The following is a 13,325-nucleotide window of genomic DNA, read 5'->3' on the forward strand; positions in this document are numbered from 1 at the left end:
TCACAAAACAGCTACCTAGCTGAGCTGAATACACTGCAATCTCATCCCCCTCCCCCTGCTCTCTGCAGATTATATACCAACACACCCTGAACTATATCAATAATCACACACTAGCGGTATCTATTGCTCTGTTGAGATACCCTGTGTCTACAACTGCAGTTTCTGCTGCTTCAGTTCATATGTCAGATTGGAAGAGACAGAGGCGGAGGTGGAGGCGGAGGCAAAAGAGAAGGAGGGGGAGGAGGTAAAGGCGGAGGAAGGGGAGGAGGAAAGGGGGAGGGGAAAGTAGGGGGAAAGAAAACGCTGGGGGAGGAGGGAAAAAAAGAGGAGGAGAAGGGGGAGGAGAAAGAGGCGGAGGAGGAGGGGGAGGAGAAATAGGAGAAGGAGGAGGAGAAAGAGGAGGAGGAGGTGAACTTACCCTGCTGAGCTTTCTTTGGGGAATACGTGCATCAAGATTTAGATCTGCATGTAAAATCTATACAAAGTATCTGCCACTACAGGTCTGACTCTCCTTCCCCCACCATCGTTTTTTTTTTTCTTTTTTCTTCTTTCTTTCCGTTTTCTCTGCTGTGTCAGAAAGACAGAGACAGAACTATCTCTGTTTCTGGCTCCACTGCCAGTGAAGGAGTTTTCATTCAGACTTTCCGAAGAGAGGTGGAGAAACCTAAAGACTCAGGAGAAGAAGAGGTCCTTTGAGCCAGATGGGGCATTAGTTCTTTGCTTTTCTCAGCATGGATAAACCCTTTTCTCAAGGTAAGCCATACAGATTAGCTCTTAAAGACCCTGGAATTCTTTCTATGCAATGCACAGATTACCATTCATTCCAGCCACCGTGTGTGTGTGTGTGTGTGTGTGTGTGTGTGTGTGTGTGTGTGTGTGTGTGTGTGTGTACGCGCGCGCGCGTGCGTCTGTGCGCGCGCGCCCGTGCGCAAGCGCGTGGGTAAAATAAAATGAAAACCGTTTAAATGAAATTTAAATGAATCAGCTCTTGCAAAAACTGTTCGTATTGGAAATTTAGACATCAAAATGGAACTTCAAAATAAGCCTTTTGTAGTCGAATGTCAATTTAATTTCTAGCCCGTTGACCTTTAAATGCATTTTGATGTTTGTCTAAGCCCCTTATAGGTCAGTCTAACCACCCAAACTGAGGACGTACGGAGAGCTCGTGCGGAGGCCAGTCTGGCTGCCCAGCGGGCATCCTGTCAGCGTGGGGCTAGTCTGCTATTGGCTCACAAGTCTGGGCTGTGCATCGTTCAGATTTCATCACATCACCTTGCCCTGGGTAGAAATGGCGCAAGCTGACACGGCATAACCCCCTACTTACATTGAGTCAGAGCAATGATTTAGAAATCTCTGGATCCATGCCTGGGTGTGTGTGCACATGTCTCTGTGTGGCATATGTCAATTTTGTCAAAAGTGAGAACCTGTGAGCATGTCTAGTTAGCCAATAGGCATTTGATAGGACCTAGGGCAGTGGTTTACACTCCCTTCCATTTGTCTAACTAGTTATAATTATTGCTCACAGCTGCATGCTGCAAACCAAGTTGGACGAACAGAAAACAGACCTTGAACTCTTAAACAGAAAATCTATTTTGAAATGCAAACTATTGTTGCTTTTCTGGGTACATTGAAACCTCACTGTAACATAATGTGCTATCACATGAATTTGGATCTACCAGGTGTTAAATTACGTTCCCAGCGGCAGCTGCATACATACATACAAATAAGGCATAGGCTAGCAGTTTAGCCACAAGGAAGTATTAGCCTTGTTCCCTGTACCTCTAGATAAACATTTACTAAGACTTTATTGTAACATTCTATATGTTTTGTTTTTTGTGTTTTCTGTTTTTAGGACTCTTTAGCTGTGAAACAATCTAGATAGTGACCTGAGTGACTTGGATTTGGAGGTATTTTATTCCGGGTTGTGGAGCTGAGTAATGAGGAAGTAAAGAACCTAAAGGAAAGGAGACTAATTCTTCATGAAAGACTTTTGAGACAGAGAAAGGCAACCAACAAACCCAGCACAAAAAATTTAGAGCATCAGGACAAGAAGGGGCTTTAAAACCCCTCCTTTCATACCTCCTCAGTTTGCAGATAAAGAAACTGAGGCCTGGAGCAGAAGTCACTTGCCCACAGTCATACAGCAAAGTAGAGCTAGAGTTAGAACTAGAGCTTAAGTTTCTTGTCTCTTATAAAAGGATTTGGGGTTTAAAGAAAGATTCCCACTTCTAAAATGAACAACTAGCATTTTCTTCAGGATTAGAAGTATGTGAATTCATTTGATATTCCAATTTTCCCCTGTATTGCTCATCACTAAAACACTTATAACTTTAAAAATACAAGGCCTTAAAACTGCAAGTCTCTCTGGTTTGAAATAAACTGCTATGAGTCTTAATGAAACTTTTAAAGTAATGAATAGAACTAGGGTAGCAAAGTGACAAGTTAAGAGTTAAATGTGGTGAGAAACTGGCAGCTCCAGCAAGATGTATGCGGTAGGAGGGAGGCCCAGTCAGTGGCTGAGAGGTTAGTAATGTAAACTATATACAACTTGGTATTTGTAAGGGGGGAGTGCTTTGATAGAGATGCAAATGCTTTTGCACAGAGAGGGATTTTTAGAGAGCAGACTTTGGAACAGTAGAACTAAGAAAACATATAAAGCCATAGCAGAAATTCCCCCTATGTTTGCTTTCAGTTATTCTGAGAACGAGTGTATATAACAGCAGAGCACAGAAAAAAGCAGCACACCCCAGAGCTGTTACACAGTAAGGTACAAAATAGCATTGAACCCATGGGAGTGGGAGAAAAGAGGAGCCAGGCTCTCCTTCTTCTCTTACCTCCTCTTCTTTGAAATTGAGATTGAGTCATATTGTATCAGAGATGATTTATCATAGAAATCAGAACTGTCTTAATGGGTTAGCATAGAAGGGCTTTAGATACGAAAGTTTTCAACTTTAGTCTCAATATGGCAGAGTTTAGGTTCCAGGGAGAAAATACATTTTTCTTTCATTAACAAACAGCATTTCTTGAATGGATTTAGCTTTCTAGTGCCTAAGTTGGCATAAGAAAAGAAATTTCTCTTTAGGTTGAACATAGCAAATTTCAGGACTACAGAAAAACAGTTGAGAAAGCTATGAGCACCTGGCCAGAGGGACTGAGATGGGAGTGGGTTTACAATGCATCATTCATTACTGCAGAGGCACTACGTGACAGAAATCACTAGATGCCATCAATGTGCAGCCAAGACTTGTAATCACCTTGGCTCTTATTTAATAATATATGATATGTATATTCTCTCTCTCATTTAATAGAATATAGAATTGACCAACAGCACAGTCAGTTTCTTAACTATTGCTGCTCACAATGTATGGCCCTTTAATGGGTGGATTTCTGAATCATAAACATGCATGCAGTAGTAGTTTTTCATCTAATCTATGTGCTGCAGCAGTCTCTTGCCTATTAGTTTCTCAACTTTTTTTTCCTCTTACCTTCTCTTACAGTATCTATTTCAGTTCATCCTATTAGCCAGATCAGATTGAGCATGTCGGGAATGGCAAACAATTTATTGTCATTCAGTCCTACTCAACACCTTGATATTACCTATGTCCTACTGCCCACGGTATTGCAGATCTTCCACAGTCCATTCTAATAAAAGATTTTACAGTGCGGGAAGAAACCTTATGAGTTTATCTTGTCAATCCCCTTACCTATAAGCAAGACAGTAGTACCTCATCATCCCAAACTGATGCCCAAAACTTCCTTTAATCACCCAACCAAGCATCTCAACTCCTCAGTCTTACACCAATCTAATCAATATCAAAATATAGCTTCTCAACCTAAACACCAAATACCCTTCTGCTGCCAAGACAGGATCCCCTTTGAACATGGTTCTGAGTCATTTCTATAATGACCTAGATTCCTCCAATCTTAGCTTTCAAACTTCAGGGCGCGTCCCTGAGATACCTAGTGACATCCTTGGAATCCCATATGATTATCTCCTGTAACTTTGAGACCTTGTATGCCTTCCTTTGAGTCATTGATTCTTGGAATTCACAATATGTTCTGAATCTGGTTTCCATTGGCACATCAATGAGTCTAAATGAGTCCAGCATGTATGTTATTGTTCTTACGGTGTAAGGGACTTGAGGGGCCCCACACATTCTTTATCTGATCAATGTGGAATAAATTCATTTCTTATAAATTTATCAAAAGACGCTTCTCAATCCAAAGCTCTTACCTCCATATACTCTGCAAGTTAGCTAAACAATGTGTACTTGTTTATTTGGATGTTCAAATGAAAGCTACCTGTTCCTTTCCAATACCGAGACTATGAATCTTAATAAAGGTACAGCAAAGACAGAGGTGGGAAGCTTCAGGAGGCTGTGAGTCCGAGTAAATAAAAAAGACATACATTTCAGTTTTGAATGCCCAAATAAACAAGGGCATGTTGCCCAGTTTACACTCAAGGACTGAAGATGTAAAAGGTGTGGATGAAGAGAATTCCTTTGTCAAATTGTGTAGTTACATAATTACAGACCATAATGGGCCAGAATCCTTCGAAATCACCTAGTCCACCCCTATGATTATCTTGATGGTGAAACTGAGGTCCAAACAAAGCAAGTGATTTGACAAAGTTTATATAGATATTTGAGTCTTAGATTTTCCATATTGTTTATCTGCATTATTTTGTGCTGCATTAAATAATACCGAAACAACTAGCTAAAATGTGAAATTATAGCCAGACTGGTTCTTTGATACGATGTGCCAGAAAAGTTATTTTTAACCAAATTAAATCTTCTTTTCAAAAAATGAACAGATGTGGGCTGGCCCTGTGGCATAGCGGTTGAGTGAGCACGCTCTACTGCTGGCAGCTCGGGGTCGGATCCCCGGCGCGCACTGACGCACTGCTTGTCAGGCCATGCTGCGGCGGCGTCCCACATAAAGTGGAGGAAGATCAGCATGGATGTTAGCTCAGGGCCAGTCTTCCTCAGCAAAAAGAGGAGGATTGGCATGGATGTTAGATCAGGGCTGATCTTCCTCACACACACACAAAAAAACAAATGTAAATTCAACTAAAGAGGTTTGCATGGGGATATAGCCCCAAAAGGCAATGAGTCTGGTCATATTATTAGCCATTAAGTCCTTGATGAACTTCATCCTTATTTTTCCTGTTATTGAGCTTTGGGCACATTTTAGTGTCGTGTTTGCTTGCTTAAGAAAACCTAATCAAGTACTGTCTTCTCTCACTGGTTCATTTCTATTACTCATTCAAGCTTTCCATCCCATACAATAGTGTGAGTAATTGATCTATTTGGAGGAGGCCTGAAATCTGATGGATTTCAAATATATACTTTATTCATGCTAGTGTTTCCTAGGTTCTAATGCTTCCAGGATGACTCTTGGATTTGTGTTTAGGTTTCCTAGTCTACACCTTTTTGGCTTCCAGGTGGTGCAATACAGTGATGTACTGTTTGTACAATATTTTCTTCATGATCACCATTATCAGTACTAGACTCAATCAAATCCTTCAGGGAATGACCACCCAACTTTTCCTGATGGTGGTACAGTGGAGACACAAGCATATGCATTCTAGATATTCAATTTAGCTTAAATCTAGTATAAGGACATTGCTGCTCTTTAAGAAAGCCACTTTATTGTATAAGGTAGAGATAGAGAAAAGTAGTCCAAGTAGATTCTGCCTGGTAAATCCCATCAATATAGACTTGCCTTAGGGTGGTAATAGGTACAATTACAGATGATATTTGAAATAATTCGAGGCTCATCTTTTATAGTCCCCCCCCATGCCCAGTGTTACTCCCACGTATACAAAACTTTGATTCTGGAGCCACACTGCCATTTAGAAAGGATCACCTCCTTAATAAGTTAAAGCAGCTTATAAAGTGAGGAAAACTGCAAGATGATTAGTCTTGGCTTCTTTACACTCTTGGGAGGACTTTTTTCTTATTATTCTACAGATAGCCTAATTTCTGCCCTCTTTGTTTCTGCCATATCTCTGCCATTATTGCCTCTTGCTTGCTTGCCTATATTCAGTGAATCAAGCATGTCCTTTCTCATCTGTTTATTTATGCTTATCACAAATTTCACTGAAAGAAGAATTTTGATTGGTGATGTATATATATGAGCAACTTCTATGGAAGACTTTTGAGGCTTTCTCTTTTACATCACCATTGCTTCAAGAAATGGCTTTTACATTTGAAATTAGGTTCCATTTTTATTAGAATTTTGATGCTCAACGCCTACATTTCTCTGTTAGCAAACATCTGAATGAGCTAGCTGCTCCTGTGACTCTAGTCATATGATGGAATACAAAAGGAATCGTCGGTCTGATCCTTGCTCCCAAAGTGCTTTATAGTCTGGATGGGATGACCAGACTTGCCTGTAAGTCTGTAAAGTAGGTGAGGTCAATTACAGAATAAAGGTGTAACATGAAGACCACCATAAAGTGATTGAAGGTAGTGGTGGTGACAGGGCCTGAGCTTTGTTGGTTCCCTGCAAAGTACTCGTGTCGGTGTGTTCTCATTTATTGTTTCTATTCCTTCTCTCCTAGGATTTTCTGATGTGCCCTAAAGTCCATGTAACTACAAGGGCTCTTTATCACCATAAGTGCCACCCTGACCCAAAACCACTCAGAACTCAAGAATCAAGGCAAAATGGATGTCGCAGTGACAGATGATTTCCAACAAATTCTGCATATTGAACAGCTACGCTCTACTCATGCTAGCAATGATTATGTGGAACGGCCTCCAGCCCCCTGTAAACAGGCCCTCTCTAGCCCTTCCCTTATCGTGCAAACCCACAAATCTGATTGGTCCCTGGCTACCATGCCTACTGCTCTCCCCCGCAGTCTCAGCCAGTGCCATCAGTTGCAGCCCTTGCCTCAGCATCTGAGCCAATCTAGCATTGCCAGCTCAATGTCCCATAGCACCACTGCCTCTGATCAAAGGCTCTTGGCCAGCATTACACCCTCACCTTCAGGCCAGTCCATCATCCGAACCCAGCCTGCAGCAGGGGTCCACGCAAAGGCTGATGGTGCTCTGAAGGGAGAAGCTGAGCAATCTGCAGTGCACCCCAGTGAGCACCTCTTCATCTGCGAGGAGTGTGGGCGCTGCAAATGTGTCCTCTGCACAGCAGCTCGCCCTCTCCCCTCCTGCTGGCTGTGCAACCAGCGTTGCCTTTGCTCTGCTGAGAGCCTCCTTGATTATGGCTCTTGTCTCTGCTGTGTTAAGGGCCTCTTCTACCACTGCTCTACTGATGATGAAGACAACTGTGCTGATGAGCCCTGCTCCTGTGGGCCTAGCTCTTGCTTCGTCCGCTGGGCAGCCATGAGCCTCATCTCCCTCTTTCTACCCTGCCTGTGCTGCTACCTGCCTACCCGTGGATGCCTCCATCTGTGCCAGCAGGGCTATGATAGCCTCAGGCGACCAGGCTGCCGCTGTAAGAGGCACACCAACACTGTGTGCAGAAAAATCTCTTCTGGTAGTGCTCCCTTCCCCAAGGCCCAGGAAAAGTCTGTATGACCCACCCCACCCCCGCCCAAAACGGATCCAGAGCTTTCTCCTTCTAGCCCCCATCAGTAAAGCCTAAGCCTCATCTTTGAAGAGGGGGTGGAGGAGTAAACTAGCCAAAGTTAGGGCCTCACCAATTTTGTTCCTGCAGTGTCAGGGTAATGGCCAAGTACATCCTGGTGCAGGATGCTTGTTCTTTCTCACAGTATCTATCCCTCCCCTCTTCAACCTTTTTACATCCGGCCACCTCAGCCCTTATGGCTGTCATGGCAAATTCAGGTGATATATAGGCATGAGGTCTGGACACTGAGGACTGACAGAGCCAGCAACGCGGAGGTTTAGGGGCTCCCCAATGTAATGCCTCTCGATGCAGGCTCTGAGTGTCACTCTGCTTTCCACAGTGCCTTTGGAAGCTTTCTTCTAAGATGGTTTTCACAGGTCCATGTGGAGCAGGATTCACTATTCCAGGGAATCTGATCCCTTCTCCCTGTTTACTGCCCTTCTCTCCTTTAGTCTTCTCTCTTTTTCCCTCTCTCCTCTTCTTTCCTTACTCTGTTCTGTACTCCTTTCCCCTTCATTCTCACCCTCTCTACTCTTACTTTTCCTCCTCTCTCTCTTCCTTTCTACCCCTTCCCTCCCTCTCTCTCAGAGTAAACCTTTCTCTGCCTGTATTTCTATCTTGTTGGATCTATCTTTCTCTCTCTTTACCTGCCCCTTTTCTCTCTCTAACGTCCAAAAGTGCTGTTTTTCCATAGGTGTTTCCTTTGACGCCAAACTTTGCTATGCTATACTATTTACTAATTTTTACTAAGGGAAATGGATTACTGTAATGAACTGATAACTAGCAATAGTCTATATCCTGATGTGTGTGTGCACTCATAACCACACTCACCTGTTTGTGAGCATATGAGGCAAAGTTATCTTACATTTCCAGGTTGAATTAGTAGTTGGAGTTTTACTCCCTTTCCCAGTAATCAACTTATAGTACTGACAGATTCCACTAGCATGCTGAGTAGGATAGTAAATCAGGATGCTCATAACTTTGTATGTCTGACCCAAGTGCCAAAGGCAGACGTGCTTTATAGCTAAATGAACAAAGCAAAGGATATTACAGAGGTCTGTTCTCTCTTAGAAGCTAACTGCCCTGAGACTGCATGGCTCAGGCCTTAATAATGGATATAAAAAGTCCTAAAACTTTAGAGTTGGAATGAATCTTAACTGTTAATCTAGTTCAATGCCCTTATTTTACAGATGGGAAAACTGAGGCCTGAAGGTAGGAAGGGATTTACCCAAGGCCGCACACTGAGTTAACAGCAGAGTTGGGACTGGAATACAGGCCTTCTGACTGCTAGTTCAATATTCTCTACCCTGCACCACATTAAGTCATGGGACTTTTCTCCTAGGACTCTATTAACAATGACAGAAAGCCATTCCCATTTGATTTTCAGAAACCATGCCAAGTTAGTATGGTGGTCTTTGTGTAGTGCATGGTGGGTAGCTAATTAACTATCAGATATCAAGGCTGCCCCCAGTGGACATCATCTTTGGCTCTGTCACCTTTTAGAAGCTCAAGTGTGGAAAAGAAAAGCTTAAGGAAGCCCTAACCCAGCTGTATCTTCGCCATTGCACCTACTCTTTGCTGCACACACTGTGCTCGCTCCTGGCTTTGTCTGCAGTGGCAGTTGCCTGAGAACCTAAATTTCAGCAACAGTGGAAAACTGAGATGAAAGATGTATAATGCAGAGGACTGACTTCTCTTTTAAAAAATACCAAGAGCCTGTGCTGTGAATCCCTCTCAATGGCAAAAGGCTGCAGTGATGATGGCAGGCTCCTAAAGACTGCTGCTAAAAGACACAAGAATTAGATACAGTTTCCCTCTGTAAGTGAATCCAAAATTCACTAAGGAATTCAGAGATTGAGGGCACTTGCTTGAAATCAAGGTGCTCCAACTTAGTTTAAGACTTCCAGACTCTAACTTTATATATCATCTCTTTTAAAGTGTGCATGGATGTGTTTTGCAGGGTGGAGAAGTGGGGAGAAATCTATAATCATACACGAGGGGAAGAAGAAGGGAACGTCCACATCCCTTTGTTGGATATATACTATAGAAATATGTGCCACTCAGTCTTTGTTGGTTCTGCATCTTCCTGAAGTGTACTGACATTTGAGCTGCACATAGCCCCACACCTTCACTTTAACCTCCTCTTCTAGAATTGCTTCGCTCTATTTTTGTATATATAAATATGTTATGATGATTATTAATAATGTTAATGATATTGCTGCAAATGGTGCCATATATAAGGTTTGGCTTCTTGGAACATTTATAAACCCAAACCAATACCTGTAACCTCTTATGTTGCTTTCAGATCCTTCAATTTTAAGTAATTTTTTTTATCTTACAAGTCTGCCTGATTGAATTTTGAACTTATCCAGCCATAAAAGCTGTGCCCAGTTCTCTGGGTCAAGCTGGGTGGTGATGAGTAACAACACACACTTCTCCCTGCTTCTGCCTGAAATTTGCTTAGAGCTGAGATACATAAGGATTCTATGACACTAGTGCATTGTTCCTGGAGCTAAAGTTATTCTATGGATGTTTTCTTATTAGTTTCAGGGCCCAAAATAACACAAGTTCCTCCTCCTTGATCGTTCCTTGATATCCCGATACTACAGTCCATACTCAGGCAAATTGTGCACTGCCAGAGGGGCCCTGGGCTCTGCCATACACCCAGAGGAGCTCTTCTCAGTGTATTTCTAAATGGCCTTACACTTGGTAGAAGAAACTGAAGAGTTACTCAAATGCAGTTGCAATCTGCTGCTGAGTCAGGGCTTTCACTTGTGTCCAATTTGGCCTGATATGGACTTCATCTGGTTTACGTATAGATGGATCCTGTTGGGGTATGGACACGGACACGTGAGTGAGTGTGCATATGTATCTCTTCTGTGACATATACACACACACACACACACACACACACATATATATGTAAATATATATATTCACATATCTCTATATATTTTAATGTATTGCACATGTATATTTAAAATATATACAAAAGAACTCTAAATCCTGCAGAGAGGCTCTGTTTTCATTATTTTCCTACTTTGTGTCATGTACTGTATAAACAGGAATATTTAGAGGGTGTTTTCTGCTTAGCATTTTTGTGCAGTTAAGTCATCTGTTACCCCCTAACTCTACTGCTTTCCACATATTGGTCCCTTGATACATTTCATATGGCTTTAGCCAAGAGTTTTCCTTTGGTTCCAGCCCATCTTTCCTCATCATGATAGCTATAATAAATATAGTGAACACTTACATAGTGCTTACTATGTGCTAAGCACTATTTTAAGCACATTACCTATATTAGCCCCTTTAATCCTCACAATAACTCTATGATGTAAGTACTGTTATGATTACCATTTTACAGGTGAGAAAACTGAAGCACAAAGAGTTTAAGTGACTTGCCAAAGGTAACAAAACTTGTAAATGGTGGAGCTAAGACTTGAACCTAGGCTGTCTGACTCCCAAGTCCATGCTCGAGAGTCAGGTATAGAAGTCTGGAACATAATATAAATCCTTCTGGTGTAACAAACCTCAAATGGTGAATAGTCCTTTCCCTAACTCCAGTCCACCTGCAGCCTAAGAGTTGAAACAAATGTGCTCCTATGTTAGGAGTGAAGCAATAGTTACAGACATCATATATTAGCTGTCTTGCTTCCCAAGATGGTGGCATTACAAACTTCTCCACTACTCCCTTTGAAAACGTGCTTGTAGCCAGTTGACATTTCTCAGACAGCTTATGGTGTAGGGCTAGTAGAGAAGTATTTTCACTTGTGCCGAGGAGGGTAAGAGTTTATTTGACCTTCTCTTTATAGTCCCAGGAAAATTAATTCAATTTCTTTCTGCAGAAAGTAGAACTAAAACTATTTTTGGAACTTGAGATTGATTGGAACTGTTAACATTCAAGCTCATTGATTACATTGAGTGCATTCTTCTGATTCAAATGTAAGCAATCCACTGATGACCAGTGGTCATTCTAATACCTTACCTTTTCCATCACCTGGCAATCCTTTACCTTGGCATGATTTCAGAGGCAGAAAGACCCTTAAAAAACATCTTTTCCAACATCAACATTTTATTATTGTGGAGAAAGATGCACAGAGAGGTAAAAAAACCTGTCCAAAGTCACACAGTTCTGGGTTTGGGTGGAATTATGACTTAATTCCAGACTTCATAATTTACAGATGTCTTAGCCTGAGTTTCTTAGAAAATAGAGCTTGAAGCAAAAGCTTATGTGCAATCCCAGGGAAGTAAGAGTAAGGAAAAAGAGTAGTGAAGTAGGGAAGGAAGGAGAGAAAACTTAAAGTATATCACTGTGTTGGCCACAATCTGTTTCATGATAAGCTGATTTCTCAATCTTTTATGACAGGCCATACTGCATATCCATACAGTACATTGGGGAGAGGAAGGGAGAATAATTCATCTCCTATCTCCCATCTTATTAGTCAAATACCTTCCCCCGTGGGATATTAACTCCCCTGTACTTCAGGGTAGTGCATGTATGAGTGCCCAAGCATGTACCTTGTCATCTCATGCCTCAGCAGCAGGGGTAGCATTGAGGCTCCACTAAAGACAGCAAGACAAGTGTGTGGATATAAGGAGACACATGAACTTAAAGTGGTATACTAGGTTGGTGCTTTTCCCTTATATCTTCAATCACATTCATTCAAAGTGAGTTAGAGATAATCTACCATCTTTAAAGTACATAAAGCTTTATTGTGGTGCTCAGGAATGTACTAAATTCACCTTCCTGAACCTATGTATTCTCTGGCTTGCTTTGAAGGGCTTCATTCTGCGTGGAAATGAAGTCCTTAGTTCAACTAGAGGAGTAACACAGTCTCAAAATACCCTTCTTCTTAGTATAAAAAGAAACTTTATCTTACTGAACTCTTCAAAAAGCATGTCTAAGCCAATGCATGTACATTAATGCACATATGTTCATTTAGGCTCCATCAGCATAATAGCAGGAAAACTAGTCAAGTTAATAAATTCGGGAAAATTTGGCTAAAATTGCAACATAAAAATAAAACATTCTGTTGGTTGACTGGATTTTTTTCTATTTCAGCCACTAATTCTGATGACATCACATAGACATTCTAAGAGCTATACTATCTTTTTATTTTCATACACAATAGTTCTTTGTGCCCTACGGAGCATTCTTACATGAATTTGAAGCATCTATTTAATGAAAACATCCCATTGATATGATTTCATATCTATAGGCAGGGTCAGAAAAGCATTGAATGCATTTCGCTTATTCAATTCTTGCTTTTTCATGTAAGAAAAGATGAACACAAGGGAATTCTGAAAAATTTTCAAGGTGAATAATGAAATCATGCTATCACTCCAAACAATCTACCAAAACTCTTCTCCAATGATCTCCACTTTAGTGAGTCCAGTGGTTACTGCTCAGTTCTCATCATACCTGACCTATCAGCAGCATTTTACACAGTTGCTCACACTGTCCTCCTAAAAACACTTTCATCACTTGCCTTCCAGGATCCCACACTCTGCTGGTTTTCCTCCTATTTCACTGTCTGCTCCTTCTTTATATTCTTTGCTGGGTCCCCTCATCTCCTTCACCTCTTTATATTCAAGTATTCCAGGGATTGGTCCTTGGAATATGCTCTTTGGGTACCATTTACATGATGACTCTCAAAATTGTATCCCTAGCCTAAACTACTCCCTTGAACTTCCCACTTATATCCAACTGCCTGTTTCACATCTCTAATCTGATATCTAAT

The 13,325-nt window shown here is 41.5% G+C and overlaps 1 protein-coding gene across 1 annotated transcript; it reads left to right on the forward strand.

Annotated features, from left to right (window-relative positions):
- The first annotated feature begins 427 nt into the window (after positions 1-427).
- SPRY3 (sprouty RTK signaling antagonist 3) lies at positions 428-10,482 on the forward strand. Its single transcript, XM_058535059.1, has 2 exons — positions 428-753; positions 6,566-10,482. The coding sequence occupies exon 2, from the start codon at positions 6,669-6,671 to the stop codon at positions 7,533-7,535; it is 867 nt and encodes a 288-aa protein (XP_058391042.1). The 5' UTR covers positions 428-753; positions 6,566-6,668; the 3' UTR covers positions 7,536-10,482.
- Positions 10,483-13,325: the final 2,843 nt, after the last annotated feature.

The sequence above is a fragment of the Diceros bicornis genome, chromosome X (genome assembly GCF_020826845.1).
Source record: "Diceros bicornis minor isolate mBicDic1 chromosome X, mDicBic1.mat.cur, whole genome shotgun sequence".
In the NCBI taxonomy this organism is placed as follows: domain Eukaryota; kingdom Metazoa; phylum Chordata; class Mammalia; order Perissodactyla; family Rhinocerotidae; genus Diceros; species Diceros bicornis.